Here is a 24,824-nt window from a genome sequence, read left to right on the forward strand (position 1 = left end):
TACATTATTTAAAAATGTAAATATTGATTTAAATGAACGATTGCAGTCATTTAACACCTGTAATATGCTCGTTCCTTGAGTGCCAGTGTCTTTATTTATAATTGCTTTCCCATTCCCCCCATTGCCTACCTAGGTGACTACTTTCCTAACACGATGCCGCTTTTTGTTTTTAGTTTCACACCCGGTGCTGCCAAATACACTGTATTTAAAGAAAATGCCCCTCGTTATGAATGAATATTTATGCTCTCGGTCTTAAATCAGCCTTTCTCTATAACTGATGTGTAGTGCTTCATCTAAATATTATTTTTACACCCTAATTCCATCTCACTAAGGGAAAGTGCCTGTTCTTATTAGTCCTTAGGAGGCTTGTTATTTTCTCACTGTCCTGAAGTCTCTTATTGCTTGCGCTCTTCCTCGCCCCCAGCACGCTGCAAAATCTGAACCCAATTCTCTGTTCAGGATACAGTGGGGGGAAAAAAATAATAATAAACGCAAAAACATTTCAGGGAAACATTGGTCTGGACAAACGAAACAATACGGTAACCTGCTGTGACCCTCTTCATTTTCTTTGATTTTTGTTTGGCGATTGGTTTAATTGCAAACATTACATATTGTGGTTTAATGTTGTTTGAATTCGGGAGATAAAAAAAAAATACAGTATATATTATAACAGCACCTGCACTTGCGTTATTAATGTGCCCTTCATATTGTAATGAGTTTTCTGTGCCATTAGAGGGCCCATACGGCGCTTCAGCATGGTGATCTATGGCGTGTGTGATCTGTAACCGGTAGTGCGAGGCAAACCATTGCTCCGTGAGAGGATGCCACTGTCCTGCGATATTGTCCCGTCAGTGTGTGCCAGTATCTCGTAACTGCGTGCCACTGGCTTGCGAAAAACGTAACAATATAGTACACTCTGTTATCTACCTGCTGCTGAGAGTACTGTAAGGTTTTCCACCTGCAAAGAAGCAGTGCATCGTACAACTACAGCCCCACCATCTGGTGTAGAATGGTAAATCATAAAAAATAAAATACCAGACTATTGTAAAAGTGTCTACTAATAACCGTTATATGAACCCGTTGCGTTTAAAATTTACTTCTCAGTTACAATGCATATATAGAATTTCCACATTGCAATTCAAATATAAAAGATTACCAAAATACAATATAGTATTTAAATACTGTATTGCGATAACTACTTCCGTAGTTAAACTGTCACGCATGCAGAGAACCAATGAACGCATTTTGGAGGCGAGTACCTTAAAGTTGTGCTGTTTCTCATAGCCAATCCATGTCCTTAGCGTTTTAGGTGTGGCATGTGACTGGGTCATGTGACGTGTCTCGTGTCATCCGTATTGAGGAAGATAGTCACTGCAGGGGAGAAGCTGAAGATGGCGAAAATGGAGCTGAGATGTCACTTGGGGATGGGGTTGTTTAGCCTTTTATTCGGACTCTTCGGTTTAAGCTGTTGTACTGATCAGGTTCCCGTACTTATCTGGTCCACAGAAAGGTAAGAGTGATTAAACATACATTCTTGTTGAGGTTCCCCCTTGTTATGTATTTTCTGCCTGCATCCTTTATTGCATGCTTGTCATTCAGACATTTTTTTAGGATTTAAAACGTCGTTAGTTGGTCTTCTAAGTTACAATACGTTACGTAATGGTAGTTAAGTGTTTATGCAATTATTGTAACTGCAGGGGATAGTACCATTTTCATCATAAAATTGCACTATTTACTCGCATTCGCCAGTACTTCATAGCTATATATTTCAACCGGGGAGTACATTACATTATAGGATCTAGTTGTGAACGTATCCGAGTACTTGGGTTTTAACATTTTTCCCCCGGTTTCCTATGCATCAGTTTCTATGTAAAGTGTGTTTTCCTGGTCGTTTCCTAATAAATCCATTAAGTTATCTGATCTTTCAGGGTTTTCTTTTCCCGTTGGGTCGAGCCAGCCGCCACCGTTGTTTTAGCATCAATAAAGAGTACCACACTAAGAATAAAGGTTTTCGAATTCGTTTTTATGAGAACAGAAATTAATTTTGTTTAAAACATTAAATGACTCAAAATACCCACCTGTTTAGCCCTTTTCAAAGCTAACAAATACAAAACGAATTTATAGTAACAATGTAGTTTTCTCCGTTTCCCTCGTCACCCGTGCAGAATAATCTAAAGGCATTCATTTTCCTCCAAGATATCATAGGAATGGCACAGTTTTTGACTGCACTTCATAACAGGGTGCTTTGCAAATAAACAAGATTGTTTTGTATGAGGCATACACGCTTGTTAAAAATACAGTTCAAGCTAGGGAAGTAGAACAACAGTAGAGTTAGCGAACAGTAAAAATAACTGGGGGGGGGGGGGGGGTAACTAGACATCAAGAACAGATAATTATCTATGGTGGAAACTTCAAAATCACCTTCATCAAATAACCGAGTGCTCAGTGAAATACAACAGAGAACCAAACTTAGAGGCTTAATATGAAATTTGACAAGAGAGCAGACCATTCAGTCCATAGCTGAGCTGTCCTAATATCTCATGCAGATATATTTTTTGTTGTCAAGGTTTCTGTTTCATTTAAATGTTTCAGTAGTACTTTGTTCCAAATTCCCACAACTCTTTGCATAATGAAGTGCTTCCTGGCTCAACGTAATTATTAAGGTGAAATAATTCTGCTGGAAATAATGCGAGAAGGCAAGTGTTCACTTTTTTTAAATAAAAAAAAAAGTTACAGTTTTGTTCTCATGCTTAGACTCCCAACAAATCACCACAATCCCACAGTATATTATTTTGAAATGCTTCAATGTGCAATTTCATTTGTTACAGAGAAAAAAGTCCTATCACCAGCAGGAATTTTCCTTTAACTAAGTAAACCCACTTTCACATTATAAGGTGCTCTGCTTAAGTCTTATCACACTCATTTAAGGTTTAGCTTATATTGGGTGAAAATTACTATTTTTCCCACTGAAGGTGTTTAAACCAAATTTTACCCTTGACTTGTCTATATAGGTTTTAGGCAGACAGCATGGCTCTGTAGCGCCATATGATCCTTAGCTTGCATGTGCAGCTCTCCTGGAGAAATTTGCAACAGTTATGCTGGATCTGGATTTCAATGTGAAATGTACAAAATGATAATGAGGTTTGATTATTTCTTTCAGCTCGTTGTGGCAATCACAAGACACCCCTAGTGTGGGACATGTGGTGTCTGGCTCCCAACTTCTTTCTTACCTGAACTGTGCATTCAATAATGGACCACACAGTGTGCTACTGTTCCTACAAGACAAGGTACTTGATGTCAAATAACTTTACAGTGTCATTTGGCACTTAAACTTCAGATTCACATAAATGTGTAGATTATGGGTAAAAGTATAATTGAAAATCTTTTCAAAAATTGAAGGCCCGATTTTCTTGCTCTTGCATTACAAATTAATTTTATGGATTTGTTTAAAATTATATCATCCAGTAATAAGAAGCACTGTATATTTCAGGTACGATTTGCACATCTTTGGCAGCCGCCTAGAACACTTTTAAGAAAATGATACCCATGTTTGCATTTTTGGCATTTTGGGTAATGGGTTCTTGGGAGGGTGAATGGTGAATCTTATGCAGTTGAATATGCTGTGCATTGAATAATTGAAATAGCTCTGGCTCAAAATAAAATCAGTTCAGAGGAGGTGTTAACAACAACTGTCAAATTATGCTTCTTGTACTAAATCTCTAGTTATCTACTTGTATTTTGTAATATAATAAAGTTGCTAGTTCTAGTCTGCAAGAGCTGTAGTAAGCATTTCCACATTCTGTTTTATGGGAAATACTTACACAATACTTACAATGGTTGAGAAAAAAATTATTAAAGCTTGTTTAACTTCTGTTTCTCATCTAAAGATTGTTTTTGTGTATTCATCAAGTGCACTTCACGCTTGTTTCTTTATTAATGGACTGTAGATTGTTTGGCTGTGCTTGTGTTAATGTACAATGAAGTTTTTCCCTAACTTGCCCAGCAAACAGTTTCTTTGAGTTTTGAATGTTCTTGTAGAGTACATGCAAATAAGTGAATTCATTATTATTTACTATTTATGCAGTCCTAGAAACATATTAATAAAACAGTCTGTGCATAGTTATTAATTCTTTTAATTGATATTAATTGGAGTCTTTGCTGGTAGATATCAATTAAAGAGAGGTGACCCTTAATTGGATTAAATGGGGTTCAAAATGTTATGTTCTGGTATAAATTATAACGCTTTGAACATGCTTCACTGGTGCTGATATCATACTGTGGTTCTTGCCAGCTATTAGTGATAAATTTGCCAATGATAATACACATTTTAGGATTTGGTTTGGGTTGAGTCCTTGAACTTGACTTGGGCACATACTGTGGCTCTTCCAATTTCAGTTAACCACTTTATCCCAGTGTGGAGGTACTCTTTTCCCATAACTCTGCATATCTTGACTTTTTTATTTATTTATTTTTGCACTTTGTTGCCCATGATGATTCCTGCGTTTTTCCATTTAGACCTGGACAGTTTTCTTCTCCTCAAAACTGGTTTGAGAATTTGGGTGTTTTACAGAACCTTGAATCATCACCTAACTGTAAATTGGATTTTTTCCTACCTGTCATGTGAGGGGCTGTGGAGTACTGTCAGAGGTTTGCTTCTGGAAAATGTTATGAGTAAACACAATATGGAGTTTTTGCTTTATTCAAGTTAGTAGTTCAAAGTACAGAGCCTATGGAAAATATTCAGAGGTTTAATATGAGTAGCAGTTAAAAATAGGGATACATAATGCAAAATACTGTGTCATCTGCACAGAGAGAGATGCCTTTTTTGTTTAGACTCTTCACTCATAATTCATTTTACTTCTGCAAGTTATGGTTTGAATAACCATTACTATAATAACATTTGGATAAAATGTTGATGGCAATAGATAGCCCTGTCTGGTTTTGTATTGCACTTTGAAATATTTTCAATTTATACAGTTTATATGAACAGAGCCTCCTGGATTGGAATATAAAATTTGATGCAGGTACATATGCTGATCCAATTTTTTGTAGTACAGAGAATAGACCATTCCCATTCAACTTTATCAAAACCACTTTCTGCAAACAGAGATAATAGGACCTCTCAAAACTCAGATACTGCAGACGTTTGTATTAAACTTAATTGTTTAAATTTTTCATAAATTCATTTTGATTATGTGAGGCTGTAAGAAAGGAGCACTTTCCCTTTTAGGTCAAATTTTTGCCAGGGTCCTAAAGAAATACTCCACGCAAAAATGGTATTTTATTTACGTGTTACTTACCACATGTAGTTTATAGTGATGGCTGAAAAAAAATATAATCTTGTGTTTTCATGCAGAACAGAACTAAAGTTTTTGATACAATGCACTGTAAGTCTGTGGTAAGCATAAAATTTATGGTCCAATAATCCACATGTATTCCTTCAGTCATATTCTGACAGCGCCCTAAACACATGATTTTTTACTAAAATATTGTTAAATAAATCACTATCCTGAACTAAAACGAAATGTGCACTGGAATTTGATTTGTGGAACTTTCTCCTGTCACTGCATTTACTTTCATATTCACAACTGGAGTACCTTGAAATTATCTTGCGGCAGGCTGTGAAACAAATTGACCTTCTACTTCTTGAATGATCTTGGAAATGCATAAGTCCAAGTATATTCACTTCCTGATAATGTCACTACTTGCTTTCTTTAAGGTTTAATTTTTAGCTGTACATGTCTGTCTGTGAACTTTGCATTGCTGATGTGACCTGAAACACAGTGTTTGCCAGTGAGTAAGCTGCTACTGGACTGGACTCATGGCCAGGGGGTGATTTTCATATAAAAAACTTTTGAGGAGCATATAAACAACCACCAATTTTGATTGGAGTTTTCCTTTAACTTCTTTATTTGGTAGTGAGATTGGATCCATACTCAGAGTTAGTTCTTTCTTTTTCTTTCTTTCTTGTTCTCTCTTTCTTTCTTATTGATGAAATCATTGATATAAGTGTCACTTTCTTTACACTTGGATGTGTAGAAAATCGTATTAAATATGCTAATAATTGGTTTACACTAACTTTAGTTTCAATTTATTGTTAATTTCTGCAGTACATTCTGAATTTTTTTTGTTTATTTGTAACCTTCTTTGGTCAGGAGGTTTAAATTCAGTTTGTAATGAAAGTACCATTTTGTAGAACTTAGTACTGGACAATTTTGTGTTTTCTTGATAATTTTATTTGGAAATATGATTTGCTGTTCTTCAGGTTTGCAGTTTTTTATGTGAGTCATGTAAAATGTTTTATTACCTCAGATTCTTTGTTTATGGGGTAGACCCACAAATATCTCTTAAAATTTGATCTGTGAATAACTCCAAACCTCACTTAGTGCAGAAATTAAGTTTGATAAAATCTTAATCAACTTGTAATTATAGATGATAGATTTATTATGAATTGGATCAGTGGAGGTAGGTAGAGTCCTTGAATAAGAGAAACACGGTCAGGGATAACAATGATGTCATTGCTGCATAATTTTAAAGATGACAGTAAACTATCAGTAATAGACATGAGACAAAATTTTGTATTGATTTGCAACATAAAATACTTCCAGTATAAAATGTGGTCGTGTATCATATATTATCACATGAAACACAAAGGCAAGCAATAATGTCTTTCATTGTAAACATTGTTAACCAGATTACAGTTAAGGATTTTGTTGTTTGCTCATGTCGGTTGCACTCCACCTCCATATGTCTTTGCTTGTAACACAAGATAGCCACAGGTAAGAGCATCTACAAGATATTTTGGGGGATCCTGTTTTTAATTGAAATAGTCTGTTTCAGTATTTCAGAAATCAATAAATTTATGTTTATGAGTTGAGCGTACAGAACAATCTCAGGGGGCAGTGTTGTGGGTTACGCATTAAAATCTTAGAAGGATTCATATTATTTTACAGCTCCTTTTCAGGGCTTAATTGTACAGCCAAGTAGAAAAGTGTGCTGCATGCAATCCGGTAACAAATATATTAATAAGGTGTTAGTTTATTTTTCATCCAGTTATTTTCTATAGATATGTTAAAACAGTGTGACGGGGTGATGCAGTGGCCAGTGTTCACACCGTGAGTCATTGGTGGCACAGGTTGAGGATGTAAAAATGGATTGGATGTTATTTACTTCACAGCACCTGATGAACTAAAACTAAACACTTGTATACAACACTAGAAAATTACCACAGGCTTCATGCTTGTTTTTGGATTTATAATGGCCCATTATGACATTTAACACTTTTTTCTTTTGTGCAATTTAATGACGTTCCATGTTTTTTTTTATTTTTTTTTTTATATATATATAAGTTAGAACTCCAGAAGTGTACTTGCTCAGGTAAATGTGGTTTTTTAAGAAACAAAGTTTCTGCCTTAACCTGGGTTACTCAGCTTCTCCTATTTTTTGTGTGCATGTAAATGCACTGATTGAAAAACAACATACTCCTTGGCAAACAAGCTGCACTTTGACAGAACCTTTATACACTATATAATAACGTGAAAGTTGTCGATGCACAAAATGGTCATGGCTGTATCTGAATATGGGCTGGGACTACAGGTTTAGTGCTATGCATACAAACTTAATTTAGTCAGCCGCATCCTTAAATGTGTACAGTGAAATGCAACATTGTTTAATAAATGCACCATTGCATCAACAGACTTGTTTTCAATTGGAACTCTTTTGAGACCAACAGAACACAAACTTGCTCTACTGAAAGATGTCACATGCTATACACAGACACTTCTGGGAGCAGCGCGCTGTACTTCCTGCTGGTCCCACAAGCTGTGGATGTAAGAATACCAGCTTAAGACTTGTGTTGCTGTCAACAGCAGTGCTTTAGCACGGTAGAAAGAGAGAGCTAGAGAAAGCAGCCAAAGTAACAAAGTTTGCCTTTCTGGTGAAATCGCACGTCTGTCACTGCTAAATCTGTACCCAGTGAGTGAGCAGGTGTTTCAATTATATGAAATGTTGTCACAGTGGTGAGGTCTTGGCTTTATTAGAGTGATGACATTCTCATTTCACTTAAAAGAAAATATAACATTTAAGTTCTTCACAAATCCAGTCAGGTTCTACAGCTAATGGGTCAGTTAGGCATTCAAGCAGAAAATAAAAATAAACCATTGTTGAGCAATGTTTAATGTTAACTCAGAGAAAAAAAAGGTACATTTAGATTTGGATATTGTAGCATTATAGTAGTCACATTATATTATACAGTAGGTTTATAGGGTCATTATTTCATCTCTATAAAGTATAATAATATTCATGCTTACATTAGCTAATTAACATGCAACACATCTTATGTTACTGTAGTGGAAATATTTTATGCTAATAAAATATTTTATTTTCATAAAAAAAGCTTTTAAAAGCATACATTCAAACTTGTATGTTTGCACACTGATTTGAATATATTTTGCACTTTTTGATTTATAATGAACACTAAACACAGTACATTTCTTTTTATGAAAATTTCATATTGGAGGTATATCATGAAGACTGAATGGCAATATGAATTTTATTGCAGGATAAGTGTATTGTCGCTTGCCTAATCAATAAAGAAATAATAAATTCATGACTGAGAAGTAGTATTAGGAAAAAATGTGGATAAACAAGTTGACTCTTGATAATCAGAAAATCCACATCTTGCGGATTTTTCATACAACAGTTTAAGTGTCTATGAGAAATCCATCCATCCATTTTCCAACCCGCTGAATCCATACACAGGGTAACGGGGGTCTGCTAGAGCCAATCCCAGCCAACACAGGGCACAAGGCAGGAACCAATCCTGGGCAGGGTGCCAACCCACCGCAGTCTATGAGAAATAATTACTAGAAAACTTAACTGTAACACTGTCATATGATGGAAAATGCAGAATAAGAGAAGGTCATCTATTTGCATCTTATTTCACTTCAACTAGTATAATTAATATTGTTAAAATTTTCTTTTCTCTTTTGGAAAGTATCTGTAAATATAAACATCTCCTTTATTGGAATGAGATAAGGTGCAGTAATATTCCAGTAAAACATTATTTGTTTCATTTACAAACAAACTTTGATAAAAGAAACCTGCCCAGTAGCTATGCTTAAAACTGCACTAATTTAATTCAAGCAATGCACTCCTAGATGATTTTTTAAATAACTATGGGAACAGGATCTTTTAATTAGAATCTTGGATATGAATGGAATTTGGTTATCAACAAGATGCACTTTTTCTTGTCTCTATGCAAAGTATAATTTACCCCCGAATTGTATGGCACACATGCCTTTCTCAACAAAGATTACCTAAAATTTATCAGGGACAGAGTCCAAACTGAGCAACATCATGAAGCATATACCCTACTAGATGATATGTTTTTGGATTACCCCACAGTTGCACCTTTTTAGGAAAAGGTTTTTTGCTTATCTGTCAGCATTTGATTTTATTGTCTATCCCAGTATTTCAATAGCATTATTTGGCAACAGCAGATGGGAAAGCATAAGTGAAAGAAAAATCCATTGTAATATCTTTGCACCATGTTAGCTGAGCATGGCATTGACTTCTTTTGAAGCTAGAATAATCCTAACCCACCTATTTAACCCATCTGTAAAGTCATATGTTGTATTATGTAAAACTAGAACAAAATCTAATTTTCTGTACAAGAAGAGGTCTAGTTTTTTGTGTACTTTGGCAATAATATATTAGTGCTGTTATAAAGATCTGTTTATACCTTTTTTTTAACGCCTCAGTATGCATGATGGACTGCCTTAGTCTGGGCACTCTGTTTATTTAGAGAAATGGATAGAAGAGTCATGCAAAATTTAAATTTATTGCAAGCTCAAAAAAAAAAAAACTTTCTTTGTTTGCTTTCTGTAAACATGATGCAAGTTAGTTTAATGACTAAACTGTGCCAGTTTGATGAGTCTGGCCATTAACTGACCCTGGGTTTGTTTCTGTTTTGTGTGTGATGCTAATGGCAGATTATGTGACCCTGAACCAGATAAGTTTTAGAAAATTAATGGAATGAAGGATTCTTGTTTCAGTGTACCAAGAAATAGTTGATCATGTGTTTGCCTCAAATAGCATTTCAGCCACATGTGTGTGACTCATGATGCTTTTCCAGACACTATTGTTTTTCTTCTTCTTGCAGTAAATGTTCACCGGTTATATTTGTAGACGGGTTGCGGGTGGCGCTGGGTGCTGTTACACTTGTAACATAGGCAGGAAGTAAGCAAAGAAACTTCCACTCATCCAGAAAACCCTTCATTGTGTAAAACGTCCTGATTTTGCACAGAGATTTTGTAAACCTAGTTCCTTTAGGAAAGTTGTGCTTGCTTGGAGTGATGTTCTCTAGCTTTCAATTTAAAATGAATCACATTCCAGTTTTTGCAAAGTGTATTTCATTAATATGGTTATTGCTATATCTTGAAGCAGAATAGTATAAAGTAAGTACAGAAACTTATAAAGTTGCTGTTAATTGATTTCTTCAAAGAATGTATCTGTTAACACGGGGTTATAATTTAACTGGGTGAGCGGTGTCAGACTTGGATCCTGGAGAGCTGCAGTGCCTGCAAGTTTTTATTAGCCAGATTATTAATTATTACACTAATGAAACATACTCCTTTTTGCCTTCAGTTTAATTGACTTGCTTTTTGATATTCATCACTCCTAAATGTTTGTTTTATCCTTGACCAGTAGCCAAACAATAATGAAATCCAAAGTGAGCCAACAAATGAACGTCTAACACTGGGTTTCCAACTTGATTCTTGAAGGCCACCATTCTCACTCCAGTCAGTTTTTTAATTAGAAGCCAGCCCTTACTGTCTTTGAAAAACATTAGTTAATTCTATGTCTTTTTAATGAAAAACCTTAAACCGCTACAGCCCTCCCAGATCTAATTTTGACCCCCCTTGTCTTTATCTCCTGCCTTTTTGTCTAATTTCCTTTTAATATATATTTAGATTTTACAAGATCTCTCCAGTTCTTTACTTCAGTGTGTCCAGTTGCCCAGAAACCTATAATTTATAAAAGTAATATTTTAGACACAACAAGCACCTTTATAAGGATTTTTTATTGAACAGTCTTTTATTGTTCTTTTACATTTAAAATAAAGCACAAAAGTATTGTATAACGATTCCAAATATTTTATTATTTTTAGTTACGCCAGCTAATATTTCAAAGATACATGAATGTTGCTTATAGAAGATACTGTTGAATATATTTGTGTGTATTTTTTGTTAAGAAAAATGCCATCAAGTCATCTGAAAGATGTCCATTTTTGAAACAGGAGTAGTTCAAAAATTTTCAAAAGTAGGTCAGAATCACCTTTTCTGCATACCCATTTGATTTTGGGCTGTGTTTGTTGTGGATACATGGGCGTGTTTGTTCTGACCAACTGCATAGCTGAATCTATGATTTAACATAGATTTAGGCAGAAGTTTGAGTAGATTTTACAATAGTCAGTATTTCATGTTTTCCACCCAGGAAAATTTTCTTTGACTAGCTAGAGCTGGCCTACAGCCTATATGTTGTGCACACCTGTTATTAAAGAAGTCTTGGAACAAAGTGATATGCTTCTATAATACATGCATTCTCTGTTATCCAGCTGAGCCTTGATGACTTTACAGTGTATGGAGGGGCATTTGGAAATCAACAAGACAATGCATTTCCCAACCTAGAGGTAAGCAAACACTGAAAATAAAGGGAAAATCATGTTTTCCCATGTCAGTTTAATTGAAAAATAGATAATGGTTGTGCTGTTACTTACACATGAATTCCTCTTTTGAGCAACAGTTTCCTGATGTTTCAAAATACATCTAGTTGTCTAATCCATTATTAAACCATTAGTCACTAGAGTGTTTCATTTTGTCTTGCATTAAAAGCAGAAGTAGTTGCTGGTGGTTAAGACATCATCATATATACAGGCATTAACAGTGTTACCCACTAGCTAATGTGATAGTTACTATAGTGCATTTTGTAATTCTGTTGGAATAAAATGGTATCCTTAGTGAAGTTATTTCTGACAGCTTGATTGCAGCAATAGGAATCTTTTTCTGTGGATATAACTAGCTATGTTACCTTTTAGGATGTGTCAGCTTTCTTTTACCAGCTCATTGATTTTTGTATTTGCTGTGTAATGCGCACATGTTCTTTCTACCATTTATGAATCATAGCCATCATATACATAGACGGAAGCAATAATCCAATCTCTAAAATTCATTTTAATTAACTATGTTTCCATATTTAGTGTGCATTGCTTTCAGTAACTCCTCTCAATTGTATTTACCTGTCAGTGGACCTCTAACAATTTAATATGTGCCTGATTCTTCCGCAGAAACACTATTAATGTCAATAGGTGCATGAAACTCTCCAAGCCTCCTTATTTCCACAATCACTTTTTCAAATATACATGTGGTGTACTTTGTGGTGCATTTATTTTTAATTTTTACATTTTTCAGAATGCTTTAGAGTCCGCACCATCCACACTTGTTTTGCCATCAGTGGATTGGCAAGCATCAAGTGCTTTGCCAGCCTTGCTACAGGAGAAGTTGGCTACCAGCCCTCTTTATATCGAACCATCAACCCTAAGTCAGCTGCGACTTAATGAAACTATTGCATCTCTACTAGTGCTTCGTCTTCCTTATAGTACAAGGTAATTGGATTTTCAACCTGATAATAATTTTACAGGAAGAAAGTTATGGTGTACAGATCCTATGATTATTCTATCCCTACTGGCAATTCACATTGTTTGAATAATGTTTGCTTTATTTATTTATTTATTTATTTATTTATTTTTAACCAGGGCATAGATAATGGACGTTAAAATTAATAATGTAATTGATGTTCACTCTGTGAATGATTGATTGGCTATACCAGGATCTCAGCATTTTTAAAAACATGGGGAAAAATCCAAAAGTTTGAAGTTCATATACAATTTGCAGGGCTTTTTTTCTGGTTTACCATGTACCCAGGAGTTCAGTTTAAGTATATGAAATACAATAAACTACAGAGCCTTGAAAAAGTTTTCCACTCTTAACTCTCTTTATATTTGATTGCCTCTGGTTTTTCAGTTTGAAATTGATTCATTTATATTGTGTCCTCTGTGATCTGCTAAATTTTGAGCATTCTGTCAAATTGGAAATATATTGGTATAATTTTTCACAAAATGAAAACGTTTTTACTATTACACATTGCTCATCTGTCAAATATTAAATCGATACAGAGCATAGTTTGCTGAGATGTTCGGTCTGTATAAGAGAGTTAGCTGGTTCCATGCCTCTCCCAACTACTTTTTAATACAAAAACTGTTTTCAGTTTAAATTTGAAAGATTTAGCAATTTAAGTGTGCATTGTTTAATCTGCTTTGCTTGTTTACCCCCTCTGATTCAATTTATTTATATAATGTAAATGGATTCTTATATTGTGCATCTCCCTTTATATGCTGCTTGCATATTTAGCTAATATTTGACTAAAAATGGAAAGATGAATGGGGCACAAGATAGAGAAACACTCATTAAAAATGTATCTGTATGAGAGAAAATTGAAAATGAGGAAAATGTATAATAATCTAAAGCACACTAGCATAGTAGTGCAAGTTGTATAATGTGGTGTATTAAAATGAAGACAATAGGTGTCCCTGCTTAGCCCGGTTAGTTCCATTGGAGATCAGAGTTTCTGGTCATCACTATTCCCCTAATAGCTTGGCAAAGCTAAAGTTGTAGAAGGACTAAACAAATTTTGCTATATTACAATAAGCAGTTTTATTCAAAAAGATTAAAGGTGGTATTTTAAAATGAAAAAGATGACTTTGCAATAGTTTTTGTTTACTGTTTTGTTTTAAGGATGAGCACTTAGAATAAGAATTTGTGACTTGTGTGTTAAATTTCACAGTCTAATGCAGACCTGGGCATTGTGTAGCCCCTGAGCTACAGCCATCCCTTTAGTTGTCCCTGACTGGCCTGCATTAGGTCAGTGGAAAATTAGGAATTACACGTGATATTTGCACGGTATGCATGTTTTGGTGCATGCAATACAACAGCATTGTTTTTTACTTTGAAGGCAACAATTTATTTATTTATTTATTTATTTATTTTTTAACCATACCTAATTAATTTACATACATTCCTGCGTGTGTGCGAGCGAGCGTATGCAACTTCACTGTAATGTTTTGCCGAACAGGCATTTTTGAGAAAATGTGAGTTAGCTGTTAGCACTCAAAAATGTCAGGCCACGTTAAGAAAGATTGATCAAGTATGTAGAGTTTTTAACTAGACTTGGACTACTGAGTATTTATTTGCTGAAGTCAAAGGTAAAGCCATGTGCTTAGTTTGTAGAGAACAGATAACTTTTTTTAAGGATTACAATTTTAATTGTAATTATAAGATTAAACACACAGAGAAATATAAGATCTTGACTTCCTCCCACATCCAAAGACATGCAGGTTAGGTGCATTGGTGATCCTAAATTGTCCCTAGTGTGTGTGTGTGTGTGTGTGTATGTGCTCTGCAGTGGGCTGGTGCCCTGCCCGGGGTTTGTTCCTGCATTGTGCCCTGTGTTGGCTGGGACTGGCTCCAGCAGACCCCCCGTGACCCTGTGTTAGGATATAGTGGGTTGAAAAATGACTGACTGACTGATATAGAGCAGGCACGGACATTTGAAGCTTTGCTACCTAAGCTGCAAAAGCAACATGGACTTTTTACCAAGCTTTCCACATCCAGGGATGGAGCAGTCGAAAACAGTAAGCCATTCCCTGATAGAGAGTTTATTAAAGAGTGTTTTTGTTGGACGGTGCAGCGCTAATACGCCCAGAGAAGAAAAAAGCATTTGAGAATGTCCCCCTCTCCGGGAAAATTGCAGGAAATCTGGACCTTCAGTTGCAAACAATTTTGCCTTTTTCTCCTTGGCTCTGGATGAGAGCTGTGATGTCTGTGTCATAACCCAGTTACTCATCTTTTTACATGGGATAAGGAAGGACTTTGAGATTATGGAGGAGCCGGCAGCAATGCAGTCAATGAAAGACGACAACAGGAAGTGATTTGATCATGGAGGTAAATGAATGCTTTGACAAGCTGGGATTGAAATCGGATAAAAAGACAGGTGTTAAAACCAATGGTTGTCCAAATCTGACAGGGAAAAATGTTGGACTTTTAAAGTAGATGCAAGATAAAGTGACTAAAATTAACCCAGAATAGACCTGAAGGTGTTGTGTAAGTCACTGCTAAAAATTTACCAAGTTATTGATGTAACTTAAATAGTTAACTTCAGCAGGGCAAAATCATTGAATCAGAAACCATGTGTTGCACTTTAGGAAGAGCATGAACTGAACGAGGAGGCATAGGCTATCACACAGTTGTAAGGTGGCTCAGCCTGGATAAAGTGCTTAAGAATATGGGACCTGAGAGCAAAGATTCAAGAGTGTTGTGAGAAGAAAGGCCAAGGACATTCCAGCACTCTCAGATGCCAAAATGGCGAGAAGATCTTGCATTTGCTACTGATGTGACAGTATTAATGAATAATCCAAATACCAAAACGCAAGGAAAGTACCTGAAATGTACATCCTGATGAAAGCTTTCATGAGGAAAATTGCAGCATCTTTCTAGCCATTTGGAGGGCAACATTCTCACATATGCTACCACTGAAACAAGCCACACCGCCACAGGTACACATCCATGTTAGGAGCCCTGCATAGTGAGTTTTCAAGGTGATTTGAAAACTTCAAAACAGTTGAGAGTGAAATACACATGATTTCTTCTCCCTTCACTTGCATTGTGTATAATGCGCCCAGTGAAGTTCATCTGAAACTCATTGGCCTGCAGTCTGATACACTACTAGCAGAGCACTTTAAGTCTGTAACGCTGCTGGATTTTTATTCTCTCATAAGGATGAGTTCTCAAAAATGAGGACTTTGCACACGAGGAGGTACACTCAGAAGATTTTGCTTCTCTTTGGATCTACCTACATATGTGAACAAACATTCACAGTGATGAAATTTAACAAATCCAGATAGAGATCTTCTTTCACTGACAATCACTTATCAGCTGTCCTTTGCATATCCACCCCAGACATTCAGCCTGACTTCAGTGTACTTGTGCAACCTCAAGATACACTAGCTTTCTCTCACTGAACAAAAAAACCTGAAAAATAGCAAATGAGGTGATTAGACTACAAAAAATTGCAATAGCACTTACTAGTTTATTTTTTGTATAAAGTCAATTTAATGCTGGTCTTTTAAATGCTGTAAAAACGTCAATTTTCAAAATTGTTTTTGTGAATGTTGATTAAATAGTGATACAATGTTGGTGTTTTTACTATGCCTGTTCCATATTTTCATAGCCTAACCATAACATTTACTCTTACCAGTAGCAGCTATATAAATAAAATGCATTATTATTATTAATAAGTAAAACCATACAATTTACTGCTTTTTATAAAGAGAGAAAATAAATGTGGAGCAGAATTGAGTTCAGCCTATTTGTCCGGCCCTCCAAAACAGTCCCAGTTTCTCATGTGGCCTCTTGGGAGAATTAATTGCCCACCCCCCGATTCTAATGTGTCAACATATTATAGCACTGTGTAGGTATACATTTATGAACTCTACTCTTCTCTGTGACCCTGATTTGCATTGAAAGTGTTTGAGAAATCAGTGTTATATATGGTATGTGTACCAATGTGATTGCTGAGCAGTTTATGATTAAAGACTTGGTAATGGTTAGTAAAATGTTTGAAAACTATTGTACATTCATTCAGACTCTCTAACAGCGGAAACTGCTTTTCATAAATAGTGTTATTTGGAATTCGGGTAATTGCAAAAATGTTTGTTTTTGCATTTTAGCACGCATCTGATGTCTGCACGAGATGTTCTTCATGGAAATGGTAAGTTTCTTCCAGCTGATTTAAATGCATGCCATGTATTAGCAGGTAATATTTCATTTTTATGATCAATTAATCTAGTGTAGTGTTAGCAAATTTATAAACTTTGTAGACTATCTTGCGAGCTTTTGCTTTATGGTTTCATAAATAACACCTTTTCTTATATTTAAACAATAAAAGGTAGAGATTTCCTTTTTTTGTCATAAGTTTACTTTGCTGATTTGTATTAAGACATTTTGAAAATGTTTTGCGCCTAATACACTCTCTAAGATATTTAAATATTATATGCAAGGGTTTAAGAAATCTATGAAATGAACATGTAGATTGGAACACATAGTAACACCCCAATGACATTACATACAATAACTTAGTTTGTTTCAAAAATACACTGTAGAGTGCAGCATTATTTTATTAGATCTTAAATATTTGGTTAAGTGCATATGGAAGGAAAGCATGGTCAGAAATACTGGAACAGTCAACCTAAAAATTTCCCAAGTGAAATCCTAGTAAAGTTCCCAGGAATTTTTTTAGGTTGTCATATAATATTATACTGTATATAAAGCTGCAGAAATACATGGGGAAAAGGTGTGCAAAGCATTTCTGCATACAGAATGGTCTAACATTCATGTCAATAAACCAATCATAACAGACTTGGGCAGCATTTTTGATAATTTTATAGAATTTGAATTATTTTCTTGGGTAAGACAGTTGGGAAGTCAATGAATATTGACTTAAAGAAATGCCTAGATAAGCAGAACACTGTCGAGTCCAGTTGCCATCAGACATAACTAGGCACCTCTTGTTTTGTAGATGCTGGTTTCTACTTGTGAAACTATTCTAGCATCAAAAAAGTAGTGAAGGAAGGCACATGTTGAAAACGAATGCTTCTGCTGCTTTGCCAAACCGTAAAATGCAGAAGCATCCATATTTGGACCTTTTCTGCTTTGTTTTTGGCTCTCCTGTACTTCAGTTTTCCAACCATTTTTATGCTTAGGTAGTATTAATGGTTGTGTCATATATGTCTTTGTGTGCGTGTGTGTGTATGTAAGATTGCAACACTCAACCACTGCCATTCATCGATGTATTACAAAAAAAAAAAAAAAATACTCAGTTGGTGGCCCAGAATCTCTTCTAGTTTTGCCTGGTAATTAATACACTGTAAATGATTGAGTTCTAGTTCATTTTGGGATAGTTAGCCTGGGAAGTTTCTGGGCAGCCTTTGTGAAAAGCATTTTTGATTTAGTTGCATCTCCAATGTTATTTTTAACAGTCATCAGCTAAAATGTCATGCAAAAACCTATCGACTACCATTTTATTTTTTGTTATTGCTCTGAAATAATTACTTTACTTGCTTTCTCAGGTTTATTTATTTATTGCTTAAATCAGGATAAGACTTGCGTGATCCTTTAATCCTTGTATGTTTGTCTTTTTGTATGTTTCTATTTTTCTATAAAGATGATGTCATTGGCCAGGTATTGAACATAATGAAAAGCCAGACTGTTCCATATACAGCCATCTTTACTGCCCCAAGGCCTTCAAGGGTAAGTGGCCATCTCCAGTATCAATGTTAAAGAAAAAATTTTAAAAACTGCTTTTATATTTTCTTCTGCATTAGATTGTTGAATATAATTGTATTTGTTACATAGTCCACTTGATGTGGGATTCTCTGAAGGATTTGCTCTTACATTGAGTGCTCCAGCATAATTATTTCTCCAGTTGTATTGCAATCCTGGCATGTATTGCATTCCTGTATAGACGTAATAGCAAAGCTTTATTCAACTTTATAAATGGACACCGCTTCTTATATTTCTTACTACTACAGTAGAAATTTAACATTTTGCAGTACTAATTTACTGTTATTTATTTACATTTATACTTTTGAATAGCCTAGTTATCCTTTCACTATATTAAGTACATGCTTAGAATATGTGATGTGAGTACTGTTTATTAAAATATGAATCATACCTGTTTTATTTTTATTTTTTTTTTGTGTCCTCTTTTTTTCCAAGGTGATACGAGAAGTGTCTTTGGCCTTTGAGAATATTGGCCGTTCACTTCTGCAGGCACCAGTAAAACCTACTCCTGCCCCTTACCCTCCAGTAATGTTTAACAGAACTTCATCAGAACCATGCATCCTACTTTGGGCAAAAGGCCTGAATTTAACCTATAGCGAAAATACTCCGTCAGAGGCCCGTCTCGATCTTACTAGTCGGACGTTTGGTTCAGGTGCCAGTGTGTCACTTGATGGCTCTTCATGTAGTCAGTCACTTGCCACGTGAGTAAGATAAAGGTTACAGGTAACCTGTTCTACAAGGGACTTCTATCAGATGTTTATTGTTGTATTGTAGCCGGCTGACTTTCATATTTCTAGTTAATTGAAATTAAAACTAGAAGTTTTACAAATGTAAAAATCACGTTTATTGTAACTTGTTCAGCATTGTTTGTGTCATTCAAGGTTACATTATTTGTCTTGTTTTTACGGCTTAGTCGTGAATCTTTTTCATTGTGAAGATCTCATTAGATTACAGTACCGTATATCACATGAATCACCCAACTATCGCTACACGGCCCTTATAAGTATTCCAGTAGAGCACATACAGTCCCAAGGTAGTTGCTGGAATTGTTATGCTGTAAAATACCTGCCAATTGCTCTTCTGTTAACCAAACCCCTACTTCTCTCTCTTTCTCTCTTTATATATACACACACATATATACACACACTGTAACTTCAAATATCATCAATGTGAACCTGAATTGGTTACCCCATCAAATTCCCTGTCTTCTTTGTGTGTCCTGAGGGAGAAGCCTATTCGTTAATGTTATCTTTCTACCCTTCCTTTCATGCTCATAAACCATAGTGCATTACATCTTTTTACTATGTTTTCAGTTCCACCTACCTAAGCATTATTAGCCTGTCGCCTTCATGCCAAATAATTTTCTGAACCTGTTATCCTCATGCTCATGGAATCTCTCTGTATTTGCACTAAATCATTTCTATATCATTTAAGAGTTCCTAAACTGATTCTCCTTTAGTCGATACATTTCAGACTTGAAAACATCAAATAAGTGCAGTTCCGATCTCCATTTTTTAAAATATCTGGGAACAAAATAATTAGTTCTTTCTGCTTAATCGAGGCATTTCTCCTTTTACAGATATTACTATTTTCTATAGTTGTGAATGGATTTGAGGTCAAATGATGTCTGTAACAACTTACGTTTTCAATATCTCAGTTAATGAAGTAGGTCTGTAACATCAAAATCCAACTTTGATGTAGGCTGATAGTGTCTAGTGGTTAAGGAGTTTAATTTACAACCCAAAGGTGATGGTAACCAGTGGTCATGTTGAGTTTTTATGTGTTTACTGTTTTCACTAAACAAATCATTTTCTTTATAACAGATGTATTATTAATTTTAGTTTTCTTTCAATCTTTCAAGGCTTGTCCTTAATTATGGAAACATTGCAAACTTCAGTGGTTTCAGACTTACGTAAGTAAAATAACATTTTGATGTATAGGCTGTATTTGTAGAGCACACACAAAATAAAGCAGGACTTTGTGCAGATGTTTTGAGAGATGTGGTATCAACTGCTTATTTTACAAGTCACACTTTCCAAAGTTATTCTTATATGTTTTTATTAAGTTCTGAATTTCAATTTTAGCACTTTTGTTTGGTGGTTGGGGGTGAGTTGAGTAGGGTTCTTTTTTGCATTTAGTATATGCATTGTCCATTTTTGTTGTTTCTCTTCTTAGGTTTGTAATGAGTAGCTCCTATTCTGAAGTCTCTGCTCGAGAATGGTTCAAGCTGCAGTATGTGGAAATTGGCTACAACGGGACAGTAGCTACCTTCAATGGAAGTAATCAGATCTATGCTCCACGAAACTACTCTTTTCATTGTGAATCAATTACAAGCAAATGGAACCCCTTACTGGTACCCTTTAATAGCACAAATCCAGCTATACAGTGGACATTCTCTTTCTCTGAATTTCAGGTAAACTGAAGGCACTTCTTGCTTAAACCTTTCATGTTAATATTTTTTGTTGATCTTCCATGCCAATCAATTGTACTGCCTTCCTTCCTTTAGATCCAAGGTTTCAATGTAACAGGAGTGAACTTCTCATATGCCAGTGACTGTGCCACCTTCTTTACCCCTGGAATCTGGATGGGTCTTGTCACCACTCTACTGATGACTCTTATTCTTACATACGGTCTCCATATGATCATGCATCTTAAGACTATGGACCGGTTTGATGACCCTAAAGGACCTTCCATCTCTGTGCCTCAGAATGAGTAATGTTAGTTCCTTTTGCCTTCACATTTTTCAAGTGGCACATAGCAGTGGAAAGTCCATCTTAAATCTTTTCATTCTTCAATGCCCACTTTTTCTTTTTTTGATAACCCTAAAACAGATTTTTTCTAATTTTGTTACTTTATTTAGAAATTATAATTTGCCATTCCTTACCCATCTTTATTTCAATTATTACATTAAACCTTGTTGTGTCAAACAGCAAACAAAAATACAACTGAAGATTTTAGATTATTTCTGTAGCTTGGATTAACAAGACCGTCACTGGTTAGTGTGTCATAATTAATACCATTTGTCACACACACTTAATTTATTAGCTGCTATTTGAACATTGCCGGTTATAATTTTAAGTATTATTTGAAGTTGGTTAGCAGCTGCATTGATGGCTACTTTGAGTGTGGTTGCCTGGGACAATAGACACCTTAGTGAAAGATTCCAGCTACCTGGCTACCCATCTTTGGTATTAATGCACTGTGTACCAACTTCATAAATAACCCTAATTGTCAATGTCTTTTTAAAATTTGGTACAAATGTGTTGCTTATTTGACCTGTTTGTTATAGAGTGTGTGTATATAGATATGTATACAAAACGGATTAACACAGAAAGCAACAGTTAAACTTTACTGCATTCCAATCTTCCAATATTAGATTTACTCAAAGCGGCACCCTTCTATTTTTGTCTGCTGTTTGTTGCACCTAATTAATTATACAATAATTTTACAAAATGCAGAGTTTGGTATGTACACACAGAAGGATGTAATGTTTTTATTTTTTTTTTAAACATAAGAGTGTGAGATAAATTTGATTTAATTCAAGATACAATTTCCATATTTCATGTTTAAAATTACAGTAGTTTTCAGCCACCATTTCCACTCTGTAACAACGTGCAATAGTATCCTCTGATTAGTTGTGTTTTTGATTCAATCGCCCAGAATCAAAATGTAAAGTAAAATGTTTTAATAAGAGTATCTGTAATTGTTCTAGATTTAGATACTGGTAATGCCTGTGCCCTGAAAGTTTAGATTTTCATTTTCAGACGTGTTTTATGTGAAATGTGAGATTCATCCATGTCTGTGTTTTTTCTGCACTACTATGTGAAACTAATGCGATGTTTGAGGTGAAATCTCAGTAGTTCGCCTTGCTTAGGTTTGGCATCACTGTACATCAGAAACGTTTACAGGGGGTATTCCAGAGTTGGCAGTGCTTACGTGTGTTGTGCCTGATTTGCTCAGAAGATGTCTCAGAAATTTGAGTTTTTGAGAAGAAAGTAGTTTCTCATATTGATGTTTTGAAATGTGTCTTAGATTATGTAAAACTATATTATTTAAAACTAGCTTTGGAGCTTCACATCTTTCTTAAAATTGTGAGAACTTCATTGAAACTTGCACATCAAGTACACGGTAGTTTCTGTGTTCACTAAATCCCATGTTAAATAATTATCAGACTTGTTATAATGATGTCTGACTGCAAGAGCTGCAACTAAGCAAGGATTTTCTTTCTGCTTTACATTTTAAGTTGAAGTTTCTTTCAATTTTTATTCTTGGTTACATTTCTAAGCATTTTGTGCCATCAAAGGACTTGGACATGCTTCCATGACACTACTCCAGCATCTGTCCCATTTCAGTAGGCATTACAGTAGGCGCTGCAGTGGTAATGAATTCCTTTAGAAATATCCAGAGGCACAACACCATAACTTCAACTATGGAATCGCTTTCTTCTTCTGTTCTGAACCTGAGCTTTAATTCATACGCAGTATTCTATGATTGCTAAAGAAAAAAGCAGACATGAGTCAAGTGTGTTTATTGCATCAGTTTCTAAGTCTTTCTATCTTACTAATGTAGACCACCTGTATGATAAAATATTGAATTCAGTCAAGTGTTAGGACTTAAAAGGAAATATATGTATATAAAGAAATTATAAAAGCAGAGTAAAGTTGTGCGTTAAGCGCTTCTATTTATTTGTGATAGTCCTGTGTTTTTCGGACTGTGTTTGTGTTATACTTGGTGTTACTGAGATTTCTTGTGAATTATCCTACTTGCGGAAGCCTTTACAGCCCTGCATCGTAATCACACAAGGACTTGGCAAGTTCCTTTCATTTGCTGCTTCCCAGGTGTTATTAAATAACCACTTCTACTGTTTTACACTTTGGATTAATTCACCAATTGAGCAAATAAATATAGTATTTATTTTTTATGGTATTAATTTGTTTTAAACTGGAAGGGTTTTATTTGTGATGGGCAATTATCCCCAAAAAAATGGGCTGGAAAGGTTTTAAGGTAAATTATATTCACTGTACAGCAATTCTTCAATTACCTGTTTACAGAACTTAAGAAAAATGAACAAACTGTGTTCTGATTAAAGACGTTATGTAAAACTGATGCGGTGTTTCACTTATTTGGTGTCAAATATGGTTAATTACTACTCTTCTCTAGAAAAGAATCGCCCTAATCTCCATTTTGGTCCGTGCTTTATGATTCTTCTTTCTCTTTATTGAGCAATGAACTACATTAGAGCTCAGTTTTAGTGATTATATAAAATTGGGTCTTTTGTTTTTAAACATTACTAATTTCCAGTAATTTATTTTTCCTCCATCCGTCTCATTAAGAAAAAAATTAATGTTAGGAGGTGGAAAGTATAAGGGGAAATAAGAGTCTGCCTTTTTGGAGGCTGAAAGTACAGACCCGTTTGCAGTGAAGACTGCTGTACTCCACTGAACTGCCACACGGTGTCGGACTCTTCAGTCGAACAAAACGAGGCAGAGGTGTGGGAACATATTTTAAAGGGTGCCGTTGATAAAAGAATGTAAGTTCATTAAATACATTAAATAAATGTACATATTTACATTTAAATTTGTATTGCACATGTTTTGCAGAAATTTACAGTATGGAGAAAAAACATTTACTCCATTCCTGTTTTTTTTTTTTTTTTTTGTTACATTCTTTAACCAAAATCCAATATTGGAAGAAAACTGGTGCCTAAATTAATAAATAATACATTTGTTTACACATTACATAACTGAAGAAATGTAAAGTTTTCATCCTTAACCGGCACTGTGTGAGAAACTAGTTGTTGCCCTGGTTAATTCAGTCCCATTAAAAGGATGAGCCGAGGTTGGCTGATTTAAAAACGGCCTGCCATGATTGCAGCTAGCCCAGCTCAGAGTAAACCTCACGGATTTGACCCATGCCATCTAAGTCATGTTGCCAGCACAAACATTTACCAAGCAAATAACACTATGTGCAAAGATGGGATCTGAGTCAAGAAAAGGCTTTAGGACTCCACCAAACCATAGTGAGAGCCGTAATCTCCATATGGAAACACCTGCAACAGTAGCACATCTGCCCAGGAGTTGCTGCTCTGCCAAAAGTTACTCCAAGGGGCTGTGTAAGATTGTCCAGAATATAGCATGCATTCTAACAAACATCCAAAGAAGTGCTGGTTGCTCTTGGCTGAGAAAAGGTCAAGAATTGTAACTCCAAAATTGGAAAGACACTGGGCAGAAATGGGTGTCATTGGAGAGCAGCAATGCTGACGAACGTGAAAGTTTTTGACACCAGTTCTCAGTGTGGGTCTAGAGCTCATCCTCTCATTGTATAAAGTTCAGGCAAACCAGACGATTTCCTCTCCAAACTACACTGCCT

At 35.4% G+C, this 24,824-nt stretch overlaps 1 protein-coding gene across 2 annotated transcripts; it reads left to right on the forward strand.

The window, feature by feature from the left end:
- Positions 1-1,343: 1,343 nt before the first annotated feature.
- On the forward strand, positions 1,344-23,561 carry atp6ap1a (ATPase H+ transporting accessory protein 1a). Of its 2 annotated transcripts, XR_007936163.1 has the most exons (11): positions 1,344-1,510; positions 3,161-3,287; positions 11,618-11,692; positions 12,471-12,664; positions 16,844-16,884; positions 18,337-18,422; positions 18,891-19,156; positions 20,317-20,367; positions 20,631-20,868; positions 20,962-22,391; positions 22,428-23,561. XR_007936163.1 is itself a non-coding variant. In XM_028813240.2 (10 exons), exons 1-10 carry the CDS (start codon positions 1,392-1,394, stop codon positions 21,169-21,171), a joined length of 1,407 nt encoding a protein of 468 aa, XP_028669073.2. In that variant the 5' UTR covers positions 1,344-1,391; the 3' UTR covers positions 21,172-23,561. The 2 variants fall into 2 exon arrangements, 1 of the variants encoding a protein (XP_028669073.2); XM_028813240.2 differs by having other exon boundaries at positions 20,962-23,561.
- Positions 23,562-24,824: the final 1,263 nt, after the last annotated feature.

The sequence above is a fragment of the Erpetoichthys calabaricus genome, chromosome 11 (genome assembly GCF_900747795.2).
Source record: "Erpetoichthys calabaricus chromosome 11, fErpCal1.3, whole genome shotgun sequence".
Taxonomy (NCBI): domain Eukaryota; kingdom Metazoa; phylum Chordata; class Cladistia; order Polypteriformes; family Polypteridae; genus Erpetoichthys; species Erpetoichthys calabaricus.

Excerpts from the sequence above, each read along its gene's own strand:
- atp6ap1a (XM_028813240.2), top strand. The coding sequence starts at position 1,392 with ATGGCGAAAATGGAGCTGAGATGTCACTTGGGGATGGGGTTGTTTAGC. Across the intron at positions 3,288-11,617 it reads TACTGTTCCTACAAGACAAG|CTGAGCCTTGATGACTTTAC; the intron begins GTACTTGATGTC and ends TCTGTTATCCAG. Across the intron at positions 20,869-20,961 it reads TCTCTTTCTCTGAATTTCAG|ATCCAAGGTTTCAATGTAAC; the intron begins GTAAACTGAAGG and ends TCCTTCCTTTAG.